The sequence below is a fragment of the Lathyrus oleraceus genome, chromosome 7 (genome assembly GCF_024323335.1).
Source record: "Lathyrus oleraceus cultivar Zhongwan6 chromosome 7, CAAS_Psat_ZW6_1.0, whole genome shotgun sequence".
Lineage (NCBI taxonomy): Eukaryota > Viridiplantae > Streptophyta > Magnoliopsida > Fabales > Fabaceae > Lathyrus > Lathyrus oleraceus.
The window spans coordinates 248,264,164-248,285,938 of NC_066585.1; the positions used below are offsets into that span (position 1 = coordinate 248,264,164).

Consider the following 21,775-nt stretch of genomic DNA (forward strand, 5'->3'; position numbering starts at 1 on the left):
TATTATAAAATAATTTATAATTTAATTAAAATATAAAAAAAGTATTACATAATTTTTTATGAATTTAATTAAAATACACTGACAATGTAAAAAGATTTTACACCGTCAGTTAATCATAGACGTTGGATATTAAAACAAGTTTGACTTTTATTGTAAAAACCTATAAAATAATACAAATGGGTGATGGTGATGAATCGACAATATCAAAGTTTTTACACTGACAATACATAGTAATTAATCTCATTTTTATTTTATATATATATATATATATATATATATATATATATATATATATATATATATATATATATATATATATATATATATATTAAGTAAGTCTAATTGATAGTTGTTTTAATACAAATGTGTAGGTTTGAATTATCACCCATTAAACAACTAGATAAAAAAATTATGTCTCTTATAACTTTTCTTTTTTAATAAATTAACTAAATAAATTCAATAGTTGAATCATTTAATATTATATTAGTAATAAAATATATAAGATTTAAAACAATTTAGATATTTGTTGGTATATATTTTAATAATGTGTTACTTTAAATTTAAAATATGTATCATTTGAAAAAAAATATTATAACATATTTAATTAAATATAAATAAACAATTTTTTATTAGAATATTGATATAAAATATTAAAAATAACATCTACAATAATTCATGAATACAATTTTATTGTCTTAAAAAAATATTTATATTTCATATCAATTGATTATATTAATCATTGTACTAAAAAATTATAGCATGGACTGACGAATTTTTTTACATTTTTTTCAAATAAAAAACTTATAAAGGGCGTATCAATTACATAGAAGTGTCAATATACAAATACATTATATGAGAATGAATGAAACACTAGTGGAGACACTTGCCTCCATTATAGAATTAGTAGCTCCATCGCTGCATACATCTACACCAATTGAGTGCAGAATTTCTTAGCCTTCATTCCATGTATACTAAAAGTGTCTATTTGATTCACCCTATGAAGCCCTTGTTTTTAGTATGCGTAATTATAAAAAATGTTTTTGTTTGTTAATAAAGACAAGTCAGAGTTTGACTTGTAAGTATCTTGCTTCAAATGCCGGTGAGCACTGCACTGCACTACACTACACTACAAGTTGTTGAGTCCAGCTTGTCTTCAAGTAAGAGAACAAGACAGTACGAACATGGCCACTTGCCACTACCATTCATAGGACCCCTTCTTGCTTATGTCTCTATCTTTCGCTATCTTATTTCTCATTTTTAAATTCTCATCAAATTTTTCAAGCCCTTCATTTCTCAATAAGGATAAAATATTAAGTTTAAGTTTTTAACTAATATAATACTAAAGTTTGAAAATATAAATATATAGGATAATTTCTTTTAAAAAAATAGAAAAGTTCGGTCCAAAGTTTTTCTTAATCACATACAACTCTTATAAAACAAATGTAAAAGTATTTGATATATTGAAACACATATTTAAACCATCCATTTTTCCTTTTCACCGCTTTTTAATGTGTATGGATGCTACATTATTTGAAAAAGAGACTATGTTGTTAAAGTCACCATCTGAGTTAAATCTAGTGAAAAATGTTTGTGTATGTTTCATTTAATGTGTAGAATTAATTTTCCAATGATTTTGAAGGGTTGGTTTTTACTAAAATAAAATTGATTTAGTCATAAAATTGATCCTGCTTGAAATTATAATAGTAGATTTTGAGTTTAAATGTGATTTTCATATTGAAGTTTATATTTTAATTTGATTTTGCATAAAGTTATTCAAATATAAATCACTTTACATTTAACTTACATTTAACCAGAATCAATTTTACATAATCAAATCACTTAAAAATTATTTTTTCCACCGCGGAACCAAACATACACTTAACTTCTGCAAAATCACAATTGGTCTAGAACGATCTATCTTCTTTGAGGGATTCTGATGAACGTGATGAGGATGAGCTCTAAGACGATGATCCTAAGTACGTTGTATATAGCGATAGAGGGTGTACTTTAAACATCATGATGATCAAGTCAATGGACCCTATAAGCTTCTCTAAACCTTTAAACGTTATGATGATTAAGTCAGTGGACCCTATAAGCTTCTCTAAACCTTTAAACATTATGATGATTAAGTTAGTGGACCCTATAAGCTTCTCTAAAACAGTTATCTTGTAGAACATGTATATTGAGGTCCCATGATTCTCTGCATCTAATGGATCGTAGAGGGATACCTTGTTAGGACCACTTTTGTCTCTTGGCACGTCTATTCATTGGCATGATTTATCCTCTAAGGTTTAAATGACATGATTCAGTGGGTTGAGACCCGACCCAATCCAAAATAGTAGACTTATAAGTCTTAGACACTAAAGTCGAGTTATGTCCTTACCTCATGGTTCTTCATGTAGGGTTGTCCTTTTATGTATGATGAGTATGTCTTATGATCAATTTATGTCTCTCTACTTCTGTGAAACAATCGTTTTGTTAGACGTTTTTTCTTGGATAAGTGGAAATATATCCTTCGTGAATAGAGGCACCACCATCTTAAGATGAGGTGACACCTTATGTGATGTCTTCTCCCTTCCCAGACCAAGGGATGGTGGAAACAAAAATATAGAAAAACTTTATGACCATCCTCGAAGTCACTACTTTTTTTGCGCACATGCAGAAGATGGCCATAACAGTCAAATACATCATTGATGTATTGGTCGTGGATCCAGGAATGACTGAACAACATATTTATGTGAATTTATATTGCTTGGGGATGCCTACCATTTACTTTAAGTTGTCTAGTTTGTTTTCTTACCTTTCATTCTGATATGTGGGTGCCTTGGGGATTGCTAGTACACACCCTTTCAACCATTAATCAGATATTAAGCTTGTGGACCGATTGTTCCTTTCCAATGTATGATGTGGTCTTCAAAGATATGGGGAGACCGTGTACCACCTTTGTGTAGCTCCCTATTGGTTAAAGCTTAATTGTCAGGCCTTCATCCAGGTTTTCCAAATCTTGTGCATCCATTTGAAACCCTCAAAACAAATACTTTCCTTCTTTAACATTTTCTCTCTTTTTGGAGAGACCGCCAAGCCTAACATCCCTGAAGAGCTCATATCATTCAAGAACTCATCAAAAAATTATGAGGCTTTTATCAATTATTTGGAAAGTAAGTTTTGAGATGTCGTCTTTTGGCCCTTGACTAAAGTAGCCCACATCGATATATATAGTCGCGTTCTTGTGAAGATCCATAAAGAAACCCGATGACACTCTGTCATTGTATGTTTTCGGACAAAGAAACAGATCAAAACAAGTTAAAGAGGAGAACAAATGAAGAATAAAGACCAAAGAAAGATGCAAAAATGACTAAGTATGAAGACATAAGGACTTAGTGAAAATCATGTGGAAATATGAGCAAAAATGTACAGCTACAGGAATAATCACGCGCAACATCATGCGTGTCATAGAAAAGTAAAGTCAGCATCGCGCTTGATGAAATTTATCACGCGGGCGATAGTTCTTTTTCTGGGTCTTTTTTGACGCGTTCTGGACTGATTTGACTGTATAAAATGGAGTTTTTGGTATCTTTTCAAAGGTTATGTGTTTTAGGCTGAAAGTAACGGTAAAAAGCATCAAAGGGCGATTTTTAGAGCATTTGAGGCCAATTCTTCAAGGATTTTTAGATACAATCTTCATCTAATCAATTGGTATTTGATTGTATCGTTAGGAGTAGCTAAACATCTCTAAGTTAGGTTTTGTTTGATGAACTTATTTTGAACCTGTTGGGACATATGTTTAATTTGTCATTGCATGAATAATTGAAGTTATATTTCTATTCAAATGCTTATTTTGCTTAATGCTTTTTATGTAAGATACTCTTTTAATCTGATCTTGGGCACATAGGAAAGACTGATCATTAGTCTATGTGTTGGAACTAAGACAATTGTTGTACTTACACAGGTTGAATATGGATAGAAGATCCCGAGTAGTGGCAGTTGAGTTAATATTATGTGCATTGCCTAATTTCACTTACGATTGTTGAAGAGGGATAGGAGACATCGAGTGATAATTAGTGAACTATACACCAAGGGATTGGTATAGTGATTTTGTTAACTCGTCGTGAAAATATAATAACATTTTCATTCATGTAATGCATTAGACATCAACAGGGAGAAATAAGGGATTCTATACAAAACCTGACTGCTTTCTTATTAATTCATAACAACATTTATTTTCTCGCATCCAAACTCCCCCCCCCCCCCCAATCATTACTTTTTATAAGTCCTCGTGGAATCGATATCTTTTTATTACTGCGATATTATTGGTATACTTGCCGAGAAGTCACCAAAACCATGTACTCCTTCAAATCATGCTTTTACCGTTGTTGGTCATTAGATTCACAGTCAAGGATTGAAGGCATAGGAAAAGGAAATAGACTCTCCAACGGAAGAGGTTGTTCCTACCTTTGCGGTGGGGTGCATGCTTCCCGCTATCATTGGCACCCTATCATATTCCCTCAACTTATTTGTGTATTATTACCTACATCTGATATTTGGAAAAGGTAGATGAACTCACATCATATGTTCGTTAGAAGGCGATGGCTGAGTGTATCTTCTATGTGGCAAGACTCTTATCTATCAACTGTGTGATTTTCACGTCGATAGAGAGTTTTCAACCAAGAGGGAAAAGTTATAACTAGATATGTTGGTGCAAGCCCTATAGGCCAATAGTTTTATAAGAATTTGATATTTGTATATAATTATTTATTAATAATAAATTATATTTGTTTGTTATGTTTATTTTTTCAAAATAATAAAGTCCCTAGAATAGCTAGTTCGGTTAATGAAATATTAAGTGTGACTTAATCATGAAATCTCATTAAACATAAGGACAATGTTCTTAAAGTATCCGTAGTTGAGCTTTATTATGAAGTGAGATAACATTAAAGCATTGAGACTATTATGTGGATAGACTGATGATCAAAGCTCATGGATCATGGATAAAATGTTATCTGAGTCTTCATATAAGTATGAATAATATGAATAATAATTATAATGGATTGACACGCTATGAATATATTATTATATATTTTAAATAATTTGATATACATTTATAATAGTAAAACGGAACTTCGGGTTAACTTTACGTAATTAATTAATCATTGAAATTTAATTTAACTTATTTAATTAGTAAAATTTAGCAATTATTATTATTTCTTTGTATCTGGATTTGACCTTTGAAGATTTTATTCATTATAAAATAAAATAGTAAGTTAACAAAAAGTTTGTCTCTGGATTAATTTTTTTTTACTTACAGTGATGTGTTTGTTTAATTTGATCCTTCAAAAATTTTTTGAAAAATTTCATATAAGAATGTTTCTAATGAAATGTAATAGCTTGGATGAACTTTATATTATAATAGTGATCGGAGGATGTATATATTTACACATAAGATATTTGATCTTGTGGTATGCACAAAGACAACATATCTTGTTTTGATAAGGTCTAAGTCGAGTACCTTGGAACGATAGTTTTGGAAACATATTATTTTAGGAATTTATTTTGGGACGATGAAACGAAGGTCATATTAATTTATTGTGATAACCTAAGTGCGATATATTTTTATGAAAATCTGATTTAACATTAATACATTGAGCATAATGAGATGAATATGAATTTTGTACGAGAAAAACATAATCATGTATGGATCATACATATTATTTCGCATTATCAAATTGCTGACATCTTCACTAAATTACTTTTGTTACAACTCTGATGATTCTCAATACACTTTCAATTTTCATCAACATTCTATTTCAAATACCTTTACTATGCATTTAGTAAATATTCTTTAGTATGTACTACTAATCATGTAAACATGATTATATGAATAATTATAATTATAATAATTATAGGACTCACTTATACACAATTTGATCTGCCAAATGGTTGCTAAATTTTTGTAGATCACACAGTTACAAGGCCCTCTTAACATTATACACTATGGCCCTCACTTGCTTTCATTTCACATAATTTTGCTTCATCCACCCACTTTTCCCAACACTTTACACACACAACTAAAACTTAAACCACATAACAAAATGAAAGAAATGCACATAAACCTCAACAACAAAAGACCCATCAAAATTTATTTTAGTGTGAGCACAAATGTGTGATTCAAGATATACTCTTAAATATCTGATTGTTCCAAGCATCCCTCTCAATAAAAAGAACATAATTAGTAACTAATTTGGTTAGGAGATCCATGCATTTGTGGGGATTCATGTTTCCCCATTTTTGATACCAATAACTATAATTTTCAATAAAGAGAACCAACTTAACTAAAATCTTAATCTACCTGTAATTACAAGACCTAAAACACAAACATATGATATGTTTCCTAGAAATTAATACCACAAAAATAAACACGAAAATGATCTGTTTTTGTTCAAATTTGTCACCTAATGAAAGCAACATTTTCCTAATGGAAGTTGCAACTAGCAAGTACCATTATTCTCTGTTCTACACCTGAACAAAAAAAAATTCTACTAAAGTGTTACTAAAGCTTCTGCTTTATTCTTATACAGAAATCACACAGACCCATGTCTATAGCCAAAAAAAAATCCAATCATTATTTTAACCTTATGTAAGAAAAAATTTCAATTCTATGATAGGACATTTTCAATTTTGTTTTTCTATATAATGTAGCTAAAGTGTTAGTACTATTTTTGAATCACATGAAACATGATTCCAAGAAGTTTCAAAGCAAAGGTAACATCATACCCCACAAGAAGTTAAGGTTAAAAAGGTTACATTTAAAATTTCACTTTATCTTCTTGTAGAGTTAAATTAAATTAGATTAAATAATCTTAAAATAAAATAAAAACACAAGAAACCAAAAGTGTTCTGTTCTCTCTCTCTCTAGTTCTTTTTGCAGACACATTATTATATAAGAACATGATTATGTGAAAGTTTATCTTCACTCTTAGTCCTTTATTTCATTCCAAAAAAAATCGTGGGTTGGGATCGAAAACTGAGGAAATGGGTTCTGTTTTTGTAAATGCTCTGTTTCATACTCTGTTTCATGCTCTGTTTCTTACTCTGTTTCTGTTTTCCGACCAAACAAAAGCAGATTTTTTTAACTCTTTCAGTAATGAGACAAGTTTTGAAACCAGTAACACCGCAGGAACGTGTAACATTTTCAATGGAAAATGGGTGTACGACGCTTCATATCCTCTCTATGATTCTTCAACATGTCCTTTCATAGATCCACAGTTCAATTGTCAGAAACATGGACGAAAAGATAAACTTTATCAGAAATATAGGTGGAAGCCATTTTCATGTAACTTACCAAGGTACAATTTTTATCAACATTTCGTGTTGTTTTTGGTTTTGTTTTTAGTTTAAGCTAAATGGGTTGTTGGAAAACTGTTTTGCAGATTCAATGGTTTGAACTTTGTTAAGGGACATAAAGGGAAAAAGATTATGTTTGTTGGTGATTCTTTGAGCTTAAATCAGTTCAATTCATTGGCTTGTATGATTCATGCTTCTGTGCCAAATTCTAAGGCTACATTTTATCAGAGAGATGCTATTTCTTCTGTCACATTTGAGGTTTGTTCTTTTCTTTCATTGTTTTGAAACCATTATGTAGCAAAAAATTGATTTTTTTTAATGATGTTAGGATAATTAAGTGCTTTTTCAAGCTTTTGAGCCATTTCCAAAATTAAACTAAAATTTTGTTACAGTTGAATCTGATCTAGTTTTGAATATGAAGTTTAGAGCAATAAAGGGTGAATGTGATTGTGTTGGGGACATTTACTGTTAGAACAGACGTGGAGTTTCAGTTATCACAAATGCATTATTTATTTATGGTGAAAAAGGAAAAGCCATTTTTTCATTATTTTTTCTGTCACCTACCAGAAAATTTGACTATTTTTTTTAATTATGTTTGTTTATAATTTAAGTTTCCATAATAATGTGTTTTAGTATAATTGTTATCAAATCCTAGTTTAACCGATAAAAGTTGATATTACTCGATTAGACGTTACTATCACGATTCAAATCCGGGTAAAATTATTGATGATTGCAATAGTATTCGTTGAACATTAATATTTTTTGTCCTTTTTTTAGGAATATGGGCTCGAGTTATTTCTATTTCGCACGGCGTATTTGGTAGACCTTGATCATGATAAAGCCGGACGAGTTTTGAAGCTTGACTCAATCAAGAATGGTGAAGCTTGGAGAGGAATGGATGTGTTGATCTTCAACACATGGCATTGGTGGACTCACACCGGAAACGCGCAACCGTAGGATCATAATTCCTTCGCGATCGCATCTTTGTTATTGCGACGATTATTTAATTAATGATGCTAACATTTATTTTTGTGACATGAAATTGATGATAGGTGGGATTATATTCAAGAGAATAATAAGTTGTATAAAGACATGAACCGTTTTGTTGCATTCTACAAAGGATTAACAACTTGGGCTAGATGGGTTGAAGAAAATGTTAATCCATCAAAAACCAAAGTCTTTTTCTTAGGAATTTCTCCGGTGCATTACCAGTAAGTTATTTAGCGTAAATATATTTTACACTGTCAGTTAATTATATAATCTTCAGACTGTTTAAAATACTTTTGCATGATATTAGGGGGAAAGATTGGAACGAACCGTCGAAGTCGTGCATGAGTGAGAAAGAACCGTATTTCGGATCAAAGTATCCGGGAGGGACGCCGATGGCTTGGGTGATAGTGAACAAGGTGTTGAGAAGGATGAGTAAACCAGTTAATTTCTTAGATGTGACAACTTTATCACAGGACAGAAAAGATGCACATCCAGAAGGTTATAGTGGTGTTATGGCAACAGATTGTAGTCACTGGTGTCTTCCAGGACTTCCTGATACATGGAATGAGCTTCTCAATGCAGCACTTTCTCATTGACAATTTGAATTGTGTATAAGGTTCAACTTTTAGAGGAAAATTCATTGTTTTCAACTCTAGGAAATAATTTATTTGAGGTTTTGGGTAATAAAAAGGGTTTGAGATGGTTTAATGTCTAAAATTGTAAATGTTGATTGTTTAGGCAGAAATTTGCCTTTAATTGTACTAGAAAATATTATTTGTTGCTTGGTTGTAAATCAAGTAGGGGATGAAGTTCCCTTTTTTAAAGCATTGAAATTGAAATGATGTTGCAAACTAAAGCTATTATAATTTCTAAGCATCATTGGTCCGATTTGAAGGCCAATTTGCATTCCATATTTCATGTCATGTCATATTGGTGCTCAAATAATCAACGAGTGTTTGATTAGTGCGAATAGTTATCAAAAAGGCTTATTAAAAAAAAGAGATTTTAATGTTTTGTTCCGTAAATCTGTTGTTTATATTTTAGCTTGAAATTTTTAGTATTAGTTTATGGATTTTTTCTCAAAAACAATTTGAAATAAGCTTTGAACTAACTTAATTATTTTTTCTTTCATTTATACTCTTATTATTTTAACAAAAATTTATTCTTACTCTCTAATGTTAATATGTACTACATCATATCACTATCACCCTTATCATTCATCTTCTCTCATTATTAATCAAATTTTGTTGGGTAACAATGGGGTCTAAAGATCGTCACATTGAGCTTTCAACACTCACTTTATATAAGTTAGACACCACATTGATGATAGTCTGGCATTGCATAAAATTAGTCGAAGAATCAGATCAAAACAAGTGAAAGATGAGCTAAAATGAAGAAGAAAGACCAAAGAATGAGGAAAAAATAGCTAAGTGTGAAGAAATTGGACTTAGTGAAAAATCAGGTGAAAAAGAAGCAAAAGCGTGCGTCTACTTGAATAATCACGTGCAACATCGCGCACACGATAGTCCTGTATTAGTCGCATCGCGCGATGCAAGTCATCACACACGTGATAACCCCTTTTTCTGTCGCGCCTGATTCATTATGAGCTATTTTAAAACGAAAATTCTGCACTTTTGCAAGGGTTAAAAAATTTGGAGAGCAAAATACGGTTTTCGCAGTATCAAAGATGATTTTGAGGACATTGAAAGTCATTAGAGGTCATTACTTAAAGGGAATTCACATGCTATTCTCATCTATTATTTTTGGTATTGTAATATGAGTTATTAATAGTTAAGCTCCTCTAAGCTAGGTTGTGTTATGATGAACTTATTTCAATATTGTTAGGTAGTATGTTGATTTGACTTTGTATGAACTTTTTGATCTATAATCTTATTCAATTGCTTATTGTTCTTAATATTTTTTATGTGAGATACTTTTTTAAATTGATTTTGGGCGTATAGGGAATACTGACCCTTAGTCAATGTGTTGGACATAGAACAATTGTTGTACTTACGTTAGTTGAATAGGAATAGGAGACTCTGAGTAGTGGCATATGGGCCTAACATTTTGTGCATCGTCTAATCATGCTTACGCTGGTGGACTAAGGATAGGAAACTCTGAGTTGTGGTTAATGAGTTATTTCGTGAGAGATCAGTTATAGCGGTTTTGTTAATTCGACGTGGGATTATAGTGATAATATCATTCATACAAGGCATCAAAAATCCAGAATAGAGAACTATGAGATTCAATACACAACCTAACCGTTTTCGTAATTCTGTTTAAGCATTATTTATTTTTCGCATTGCAAACTTGAAAATCCCTTTTTTTTTTTACTATTATGTATATATTGCACATATTTTGTCTTGTTTAAAAGCAGTCTCTGTAGATTTGATATTTTGCATTACTGCGACATTATCAGTATATTTGTCGAGAAATCATCAAGTTTTTAACGTCGTTACTAGAGATTGTTGATTTTCAACAAGGAAACATTGTGTGACGTTTTATTTTAAGTTTTTCATTTTTATTGCTTTTTGTTTTATTTTCTTGTTTATCATAGTGCTACTGAGGTATTTTCTGTTGGTGTATGCGTAGTTCAGGATCAACGTTAATAATGTTGGATCCAAAAATTGAAAGAATTGCACGTGCTATCAGAAAAGAAGTTAGAGAAGCAGCTTTGGACGAAGAAATCCCAGTATATGAGCAACCACTAAGTTCTTTTGATTCTGAAAAGGAAATCACCATGACAGTTATACCACCTCAAATTATGGGGAATTACTATAAAAGAACCGATGAAAGACAAATTTCGAGGGGTTTGTACCAGCAGACCCTGTTAACTTTGATATTAAGAATTATGGGCTTTTAGGTTTACGAGAGAATCCGTTCGACGAGAATGCGATTAGAGGCTTGTGGGAGCATCTTGCACGCTTCAATGAAACAACTTTGATGTGCAAACCACCTGATGTCACTGAAGACCAAGTTAAGTTGAGATTGTTTGAGTTCCCACTAATTGGAAGGGATAAGGATTTGTTACTTTGCCTTCAAAATAGAACAATTCGAACTTGAAAGGAATTTGAGGATACATTGCTAGAAAGACAATGAGACCACCAATTTCTTAATTAAGAATGTTATTTTGTATTTATGAGCTAGTGTAATCGCCAATTTACCAAACACTCAAATTAACTTATCAACTATTTGTCATCAACTATAAGCTACCAATCATCAACTATAAACTATTAACTATCGCTATCAAGTATTTTTATCAAACAGAGCTTAAAAATAAGTCGAGCGGCCAAAATGTTTCAGTCCAGTTTATTGAATCAATATTGTAGCATCGATTAAACTATTAAAAAACATGATAAAAAGAGATTTTACTTTTATGAATCGATTTATTAAACTTGGTTTTTTTAAAGGCCGGTCTGATTGGTTTCAAGTTGACCCCATTTAAAATAAAAATTAATTAATTTAAAGAATAGTTTTGTTAAAAATAAGCTTGACAACCACTCTTACCATTCATCTTCTCTTATTATTAATCAAATTTTGTTGGATCACGCATGGGCCCAAAGATCGTCATATTGAGATTTCAACACTCGCTTTAAATAAGTTTGACACCACGTATTAATTCAAAACTTTAAGACATTAAGTTTATGGATCATCTTATTTATAAAGTGTTCAACGTCCACTTTTCCGCCCAACATGAGACTCAAACCCACACTTGATATACCAACATTCTCCTTCTTAAGTGTGAGTCTATCATTTTTATGGGTATGTTCCCCCTCAAATTGAAACTTGTTTTCATCCATGTCTACTTGCACTATTGTTGCTTACACTCAGCAGACACGCTATCTGTACACATTAGCAAGTAAGACTTTTAATACAAGGAGTTCCGATCGAAACAAGCCTTGATATCATTGTTGGATCATGAACGGGTTTGAGGATCATCACATTACACTTTCAACATTCGCTCTAAATGAGTTGGACACCACATATTAATCCAAAATCTCAAGGCATTAAATTTACGAGTCTTCTCATTTATAAAATGTTCAACGTCCACTTTTTCATCCAATGTGAGACTCAAATTCATAATTGATATACCAATACTCTCTTAATCTAATTCATATTTCTTTCATCTATATCTCCTCACACCATGCCGAATATTTTTCCCTCTCAAACCTCCAGCAATCCAATTATTCTCTTCCACACACACTCTTTCTCAGATAAAAATTTACATTTGTTCTTTCATCTTATCTCTTTATTTTATAGCAATCAATAGTTGTATGTTTTCTATGACAAATCACATTGTTTGTTAATATCTAATTTTATTGTTGAATATTAATCTTTATTGTAGAAACTAAGTGTTAACAATTAAAGGTTGAATGTTAAAATTATTACAAACTAAGCAAATTTTTTTAATAAAGACTCATATAGTGAAAAGAAAAGATGATATAAAAAAAGGAACTAAGTTAGCCTCTTCAAAAAGAGGAAAAACCTAAAGAAATGTATGTTTAACCTATATTTTACAAAATCGTTCTTAATCCCAATAGGGATGAAGTGATATATATATATATATATATATATATATATATATATATAGTGTAAAGAAATAAAAGTGTAATGTGGCGGGATACACGGGTCTCATTGGTTGACAGTGCATATTCATTTTTCTCATATATATATATATATATATATATATATATATATATATATATATATATATATATATATATATATATATATATATATATATATATATATATATATATATATATATATATATATATATATATTGATAAGGATGTTAGTGTTGTTAGATGGATCTAAGCATGTAAGCCGTCACATGTTTCTCATCCTCAAAGGGATTAAAAGGGAGTTGAAGAAAGCTTTGACAATCTGTGATACAATCTGTTTCTATCCAAAGCTTGAACCAGTCATAATTTTTAATTGTTTCAATGAATTTCAAAACAATTGAGAATTTAGCATAAATAAGGGACTCAGTCAAAAGATTTTATGCAAATTCTAAAAGAAAATTTCCTTTTATATTCCTAAGGATACCACCACAACCCGCTATGTTCGTATTAGAGTTGAACGCCCCATCACAAATGCACTTGAATCATCATTGATTAAGAGGAGTCCAAAGAACTTCTTTTATGGGCTCTATGAGGGCAGATATTAACCTTAAAAGAGGGCAGATATTAAGCTTTAAAGCTTTTATGGTAGTAAAATCATGCATTGAGATTGAAGAGGTGTTGAAAGTGTTGTTTCCAGCCAATTTAACCTTACCCATAATCCAATTGATAGAGTAACTGCATCTAGGCTTATGGTTCTTGTGCTTAAGATTGTTTTTGGAGGACCAAATCTGATTTATTAAGAAAATGACAACAACCTTCAGAACCAGATATGACTGTTTAGACCTGCCACGATTGCAAAAACTGAGCCAATCTTTTAAGGAGCCAGGGTGCAACTGGATGCTAGACTTTCTCCTAAGCCAATGCTAAAGAATCTTGGAAAAGCTACACTTCAAAAATAGATGAATTGTGCTGGCTTCTATAGAATTGTAGAGGCATCACTTAGAGGTCAAAGACGTGACTCTTGACATAAGAATTATATCAAAAGGAACTTTCTCATGCATAAGTATCCAAACCAGCATTGACTTGTTTGGGGGAGGATATCATTACTCCAAATATAAGCAGCCCAGGCAGGTTTCGAGAAATGTCTTTACTTGAAAATGTATGCATTTTTAAGGGAAAGCACACCAGAATCATTGTGATTCTGAATGAGGAGATTTATATGGTTGTCATTGAGAGCAAGAGTATGATGGATCACGGTAGACAGAAAAAGAAACCACTCACTTAAAGATTGAGTAATGTCCCAATGACCCTCTTTGATGAGATCAGAGATAACAATGTTCAAATTAATACCCTTAGCTAAAGGAACTCCAAGGAAGTCATTTGAATTAAAGGTTAAGTGCATCATGATTCAGTCGAAAATAATTTATATTTAAATACATTCATAAGAGTGAATTGAACAAAAAAATTTAATGTAAAAAATCACAAATCACATTCATTCTTAAAAATACAAATCCTAATTTTAAAATAAAATCAATTATGGTTGAGAATAATCAAACATGTCAAAATTAATTTTACAATTTAAAATGAATTCAAAATGCTTCAAATGGTAGCAAAGAGACTTAGGTTTTATTTAGAAGTTTGGAGGGGAGGATTTCAAAAATTGGAAGAATTAAGTGAAAAGAATAGAAGAGTTTTGGTTGGAATGATTTTGGAGGATTTGTATTTATTCATAACACCAAAAACTCGATGTTTTAACTTGTCACCCCCACACTTTTACCGTTATACCCTTTTATAAATTTAGGAAAATTTTGAAATGTACGGGTTTTAACCGGAAATTTGTAGTCTATAACGAAAATTTTCAAAGACACGTGTATCGTGAATTTTGAATTTTCAAAAAAAACATACCGAAAATTGTAAAATTTCCGGTAGAGGCCTGAAGTGTTTTATCGAAAATTATAAAATTTCTGGTAGATGTATATCGGAAATTATGAAATTTCCATGAAATATCACAAAATTCCAATATTCCAAAAATTTTAAAATTTTCAGAATGAGTCCAGAATTTCAAAAAAATGCTTAAATGTTCGGTATTTTTCACATAAATATGTTCAATTTTTTTCCTGCATAACGGTGCTACATACAAGATTACAAGACAAATTATGATGTCTTCCTAACTTCATCTTCACAGTGCCTAATGTGTCCTATATATGCTGATTCTCATGCTTTTGCATCTTCACTACACTTCTTTCTCCAACGGTCAGTGACGGGAGGCAATTGACTATCAGGTTTTAACTTTAACTGAACCTAATGATTGTTGTTGATAAAACCAACAACAATAATTATATGCATATTTCGTATACAATAGGTAGAGCTAAGGTAAGAGGGGAAAAAGTAACGTTAAGTCTCTTTGACAGGGAGATAATAAGACATTGTATTTACAAGCAATAGAGTAATCCATATCAAGAATTGTCATCCATTTATCAGTATCCTACACATCCAAGGGTTCTACTTGTAACACAGTCCTAATTTCAAAGATCGTGCCATAGAACAAATTGAAAAATAATTGAGGGTGTTGATGAACTTGAGTATTTAATTGCGTCTAAATCAAAGGGCATGACTCTTCGCCCTATCCAAGTAAAGTCGCAATAATCCGAAAACCACAATTTGCATTGTCACCAACATCAACAATGTCATCAATATCTAGATGCAAGAAAACAGGAAATTGACCCAACATACTTAACGGTTGACTTCTAGTTGGTTTCATGCATGATCTCTTTGTAGTCTGACTCTTCTACAAGTTGACACACACAAGATAACCCATGTGTTATTCTAATGAAGCAACCACAAACATCTTTGCTTGCACCAATAAAGTAGTAACTATGTACAGTGAAGCCATGTTGTACTTCATCGTGTCATTCACAAACTGTCTTTCATTAACTTTTAGACAACTCAATATGTCATGGCCTTCAAAATCCTTATATAGTTTATGATTGTGCAACCCACACATAACTATCACCTTTTAACCGCTACCACTCGACGCAGATCTCAGCCTAAAAAGACATTTCACTTTCATACTATAAATGTCCTCTGAGGATTTACTACTTTCAGATGCATTCTTCATTTTATAGTCTCCTCCTATCTCACAACCCATAATCAATTTATATTTCCTACCTTATTTCTTATTTGCAGTATCAGAACGAACAGTCATAACAATAATACTATGTTGTTTGTCAATATTTTGTGATCATGCTAATACTTTAGACCGGGACTCAAATATATGTCACTTACATCATATAAAAAGTATATTATCAATATCATATAGAGGCGGGAAAACATTTAAATTAAACTTGTAACATAGAAAACATATTGCATCAGTGGTGAGAACTACGTAAAATCTATTTACGAATCTGTAGAAGACCCTGTCGGCTCTGGACCACACAATTTCTACACTGCTACCGAAAACTTAGAGTACAACACGAATTTCTTGTATATCGAAAACTTTGAAATTTCCGATATTCCGAAAAATGTTAAATTTGCATAAGTTTTTGTTTTTTCCGAAATTTTGACAATTTTCGATGAGTTTATGATTTTCCAAGAAAATGCCGAAATTTTTGAAATTCCTGATATTTCTTCACTGGAAATTTTTAGAAGTCCGGTACAAATGCGAGAAATTCCAAAAATACTACAAATGCGTATCAAAATTTTTATTTGTACTACCAAAATTTTTGTTTTTTGAATGTTAGTCAGAGTTAAATTTTTGAAGATTAGTAAATTTTGGTTGATAAATAATAGCAAGAATATTTTTAAAATTTTAAAATTACGAGGGATGTCAAATATAAATTTAGGGGTGACAAGTTAAAACCTTCAAAAATCTTCTAATTTGAAAAATTCAAAATTTATATTAAAATGAATGTTTTGGAGGACTTACACAAATTATTCAAATATAATTTTTGTTATTTTGTATTTTAAAAATTAAAAATATATTAATAATAAATATTATTTTATTTATTCTAAATAAAATCTTCTTTTTAGAAAAAATTAAAATTTTCTTTATATTTTTTTTAAAAATTATTTTTCGAAACCCTTTCTCCCCGTCCCTTCAAACTTACAAACAAAGGCTTGGCGTTTATGAATAAACTATTTCAATAACAGACAAAATGAAGTTTTTGTTTTTATATCTAAACACCTTAAAACAACATAGGACTTGTGATAAATTGTTTCTATAAAACTATTTCAAACTATCTCACTAGAGCAAATATCAGTGGATAAACTTCAATCCAAACATGACTAAACTAACCAATGGAGTGTATTCCAGAGTAGTGTATAAGGAAAACATTCCTTCCTATAAGCTTTGACGTGTCTCAAACCTAACAAGCTAGCTCCTGGCACTGTTAGAATCCATAAAACTTACCACTGGATTGTGAAGCTGAGTCACTCCATTGATTTTAAGACAGTTCCTAATTTGTTACACCACATGTCCTTCCATGTCCTTTTCAAACTTAAGACTTCAAACCGACATGCCCCTATCTTGTTCCTTTAAAACCAGACTTCACCTTCTTTTTTCTTCAGTAACCATAATTTGAAAGAAAAACAGTGTATCATTGTTCTCTATTGAGAGATTACAAAACAAAAACAATGGCTTCTGAACAAGTACATCGTGGAGAAGTATTCAGTGAGACGTTTGTGGAGATCGGGGAGATACAAATCCAGGAACAAAGAAATGAAGGAGAGGGTGGTAATAATAATCAGAAACAACAAGATATCAGAGAGTTGCATGGTGATAGAGGCAAGTCTCAAGATAAAGCTGCTAAAGGAAAAAAGCAAGACCAAAGAGAAGGAAAAACGAAACCTGTTGTTGTTTGTGAAACTGTAGTTAAAGTTCTTCCACAGAAGGATAACGAAAGCAACACTGTCGGAAGCTTTGAGAGAGTTCAAGAGAGAGGCAAAGCAAAAAAGCAAGGTGTGTTGGGGGAAACTAAAACACAACACTCAGTAAAAATGAACAAAAATAGGGAAAGCAATGTGTTGGCTACCTATGCGGAAGTTGTAAAAGGCGATGATTCTGCTGCAAGGAGAGTACAAGAACAAAAGCTAGAGGAAACCATAGTTGAAAAAAGCTTTGAGGGAAAGAAAGAAGAATCTCAAGTGGGCGTTGTGCAGAATCTGCATTCGGTAAAGGAGAAATTGGAGGTTACTGTTACTGATTCTGCAGCAAGGAGAGTACAAGAACAAGAGCTAGATGAAACCATAGTTGAAAAAGGCTTTGAGGGAAAGAAAGAAGACTCTCAAGTGGGTATTGTGCAGAATCTGCATATGGTAAATGAGCCATTGGATAGTAAGGTTAGTGAAGGTGGAAGTACTGTGTTGGGAGCTGTAGGTGAAACTGTGCTAGAAATTGGAGAAAACATATTGAAACCAGCTAAGAAAGTGATAGAAAAGAGTGAAGAGGGAAAAGAGAGTGGTGGAGTGTTGAGTGCCATAGGTGAAACCGTAGCAGAAATAGCAGAGACAACTAAGGTTATTGCTGTTGGAGATGGAGAATCAGAACCAAAATAGAGCATTGGATCAAAGGCAAAGTGAGTTTTGTGTGTTAAGGCCTTTTAAGTGAATAGTGTGTTTATAAATAATCTGTTTTACGCAAACTCTACCTTAATGTAGCGGCAAATAATAACAATTTCCCTTTGATTCTATAAAACAATACAAGTATTGTGTATCTATATTTACACACATAGATATAGGTCTTATTTGTTTTTCTAATATTGGTATGTCATCATGTAATAAAAGCAAAATAAGAGGGATCATGAATCTGTTTTCATTCTATACAACTAGAATTCATCAATGCACTAATAACGAAGCACTGACACCGGAAATACGACATCAACACTTACTCTATAACAAAATTAAACTTAATTATAAGTGTCAAAATTAAACTTAATTATAAGTGTCAGTAACGCCTATTTTCAGACTGTGATAACCTAAAAACCTAATTCACTCTTAAACAAAAGAATAACAAAAATTGTCAAAAAGCAAAGAAAAGAGGGATCAGCATGGGATCATAGAGGTGAACCACGTCATGACATGCAATGGAGCTTTGATTAATTCAATAGCAAGTTCAACAATTATCGTGAAACACAAGCAACAGGGGCATATGCATGAAAGCAATAATCTGCAAAAATATGAACCAAAGTTTTTGATCTTTTTTATAGCAATGAGACTGAAACAGAAATCTGAAATGAAGAAATCAAAAGATTACCCGATAATCCAGAAGAATGCACCAACGATTGAGAGGAGGAGAGAGAGAAACGCAAAAGGAAGACCTATTAGAAAACCCAAAGGTCTGCATTCACCTTTTGAATCGCACATTGTTTCTTTTCACTATCCAACCCTTTTTCTGGACTAGATAGATTAGATTCTCCATTAATCAGCTTTTCTAATTATTATCTAGATAGGTTACATCTTATGAACTTCCATTTAGACCTTAAATTGTTGACAAAAATACCCTTTCACTATTTCTAAATTTTAAACCATTATCCTCGATCTTTCACTATTTTTAAATTTTAAAACATTATTCTCTTCTTTTTCATCCTCTTCTTAATCCTCCATATTTCATTTATTATTTTTAAATTTTAAACCATTATTCTCTTCTTCTTGAGAAAATCAATTCTCGAGAGAATCAATTGTTGATACTTTAGGATTAATCTCATAAAATATGGATTTTGTGAGAATTAATTGTGTGAGATTTTTCATATATTATTCATCATTTTTAATCTTTGTCAAGTACTAGTGTTGTGGATCTCCAACTCTAAGGATTGAGTGTGAGAGATAGACTAAATATATCGTTCCGTTTTGGAACCAGAAATAGAGAGAGATGAGGAAGTTGTGACGGAGTAGAGCTTCCAATTTAGCGGAGCATGGGTGTACCTGCAAGATTAACACTTTGACGCTCAAGTCAGTATGTGAAGGAAAATAGTGAATTGGAATTGTGTTTAAAACTTACTACATGATTCGGCGCCACTCCTTATGTGTATGGGAGAGAAATAACGGTTTTGCTATCTTTCATGCGTAGAATACGGAGGATCGTTAGATGCGCACAGGACATAGATCTCATACATCAAGGAATTTGATAGTCCTTTGGTAGGGAAAAGACTCCTGAGACATAATAGTTGGCCCAAAAGCTATGACTCGGAATGTGCTATCTCAAGGTGGTCGGTCCAAGAGGGATATGATCGACCCAAAGCAGTTGCCCCCACGACTTATTGGGCAACATGGATATCGGGGAATCTTTAGTGAATGTGGTCGATTTTTCGAGGATTCATCTTCATTGTTTTAAAATTCAAACGTTTAGAGACAGTAGTAAAAGTAGTAGAGGACAAGGCCATTTAATGCTTTCTTGTTACTGAGTCGCATTTACTTTTCCATGTCAACACCTCACACTAGGCATGCTGGTTATGGAACGATTACCCTATCTAGGGTACTTAGGTTTCTTTTACCCTCGATTGGATTAATGGGACAAGATATAGATTACTCTCGAATTTTCTCCTGGCGTTCGATCTAAATCGTCAATCCTTGTACTAATCCTTCTTATAAAATTTATATGTTGTTCTCCAATTTCCACTTTTCTGTTGTCACTACTTATCCGTCCATTCTCATCGTATTACTTTGTTTTGTTTTGTAACCCTAGACCTTTCCTCACCTAACTAGTTTGTTGGCAGCGATAGTGATGGAAAGTTACTCCTAGGTCGAACTAGAGTATTTAGCCTACAAATATGTTTTTGTTCAAGGGAAATAAGCATCGCCTGGTCCTTTAGAAATAGGGGCTTCCATAGATTTAGGTATCTTCACAACTTCGACCAAGAAAAGGATATGCCACAAGTTTGAGGGATGTCATGTCCTCTTTTGTTCCTGCATTTTCTGAAAGTTGGGTGTTCGACTTCCACTAACCTCTTTTAAGAAGGAGGTTCTGAATCATCTATGCATTCCCCGCTCACAACTTCATCCATGTGCTTGGGGTTTTATACGACTATTCGTGTATTCGTATGAATATCAAGGGAAAATGTTTTAGCTTCTCGAGATCTCTTTTTCCACCCGCCCCCAAGAATGTCATTGTCGATGGGCTCGTTTCTCTCTGTCACGCCAAGAACTAGATCTTCAAGGTTTACATCGATAACTAGAAATATTTTAAGAACGATTACTTCCTGGATAAGCATATCTCTCTTGGTGCTCACGAGGATTTTTGTGTTGTCTCTCCTACTTTTGTCAGGAAAGTATGATGTATGGACTGGACGCGGCGATTCTGGTCTCCAGAGCATTTCTCTAAAGGTGTTAAATCTTATTGGGTCTCTAAAGAAACTCTCAACGAGGTTGATAAGGGTATGAAGGCGGTTTTGCTCTCGTTTTATGATGATTTGATACCATGTATGCAAGTGGAAAAAGCTAGTGTTGTGGAGAGACAAAAACAAGTATTTGGTATGAAATTTTAATTCTTTTTTCCTATGTAGTTACATGTAGTAGTTCAATTCTAATCTCTTGATCTTTATTTTTTTATAAATAGGTGTTAATACCTTAGGATTGACATTAATTTTGTAAAACAAATAATGTAATCATCTCTGTTGTTTTAATATGTTGGGTTGAAGAAGTTCAACATCTGGACCAACATGTCATGTACGATGTCACGACATCATGCCTGTGACATCGTACATGTGTAGAAAATTGAATTAATTAATTCAGTATATATTCTGGGATTAGTGAGGATATTTGGTGAATATCCTAACTCCCATGTGGAGGTCTTAAAGACTCAATCAGAATAGGCTCCAAATATGGAGATATATGGAGAGATTTTAGGATTGAAGACCTTATTTGTAGCAGAAATTTTCTGTTGTATT

At 32.1% G+C, this 21,775-nt stretch overlaps 3 protein-coding genes across 3 annotated transcripts; 2 read left to right on the top strand and 1 right to left on the bottom strand.

Annotated features, from left to right (window-relative positions):
* The first annotated feature begins 6,876 nt into the window (after positions 1–6,876).
* LOC127106397 (protein trichome birefringence-like 39) lies at positions 6,877–9,187 on the top strand. Its single transcript, XM_051043692.1, has 5 exons — positions 6,877–7,343; positions 7,428–7,599; positions 8,119–8,294; positions 8,394–8,552; positions 8,639–9,187. The coding sequence occupies exons 1-5, from the start codon at positions 7,030–7,032 to the stop codon at positions 8,925–8,927; spliced, it is 1,110 nt and encodes a 369-aa protein (XP_050899649.1). The 5' UTR covers positions 6,877–7,029; the 3' UTR covers positions 8,928–9,187.
* Positions 9,188–17,528: 8,341 nt separating this feature from the next.
* LOC127103249 (seed biotin-containing protein SBP65) lies at positions 17,529–18,449 on the top strand. Its single transcript, XM_051040513.1, has one exon. It carries the CDS (start codon positions 17,529–17,531, stop codon positions 18,447–18,449), a length of 921 nt encoding a protein of 306 aa, XP_050896470.1.
* Positions 18,450–18,671: 222 nt separating this feature from the next.
* On the bottom strand, positions 18,672–19,325 carry LOC127106711 (signaling peptide TAXIMIN 1). Its single transcript, XM_051044017.1, has 2 exons — positions 19,147–19,325; positions 18,672–19,059 (listed from the first exon to the last, which is right to left on the bottom strand). Exons 1-2 carry the CDS (start codon positions 19,254–19,256, stop codon positions 18,936–18,938), a joined length of 234 nt encoding a protein of 77 aa, XP_050899974.1. The 5' UTR covers positions 19,257–19,325; the 3' UTR covers positions 18,672–18,935.
* Positions 19,326–21,775: the final 2,450 nt, after the last annotated feature.

Excerpts from the sequence above, each read along its gene's own strand:
- LOC127106397 (XM_051043692.1), top strand. The coding sequence starts at position 7,030 with ATGGGTTCTGTTTTTGTAAATGCTCTGTTTCATACTCTGTTTCATGCT. Across the intron at positions 7,344-7,427 it reads TTTTCATGTAACTTACCAAG|ATTCAATGGTTTGAACTTTG; the intron begins GTACAATTTTTA and ends ACTGTTTTGCAG. Across the intron at positions 8,553-8,638 it reads ATTTCTCCGGTGCATTACCA|GGGGAAAGATTGGAACGAAC; the intron begins GTAAGTTATTTA and ends GCATGATATTAG.
- LOC127103249 (XM_051040513.1), top strand. The coding sequence starts at position 17,529 with ATGGCTTCTGAACAAGTACATCGTGGAGAAGTATTCAGTGAGACGTTT.
- LOC127106711 (XM_051044017.1), bottom strand. The coding sequence starts at position 19,256 with ATGTGCGATTCAAAAGGTGAATGCAGACCTTTGGGTTTTCTAATAGGT. Across the intron at positions 19,060-19,146 it reads GCATTCTTCTGGATTATCGG|ATTATTGCTTTCATGCATAT; the intron begins GTAATCTTTTGA and ends ATATTTTTGCAG.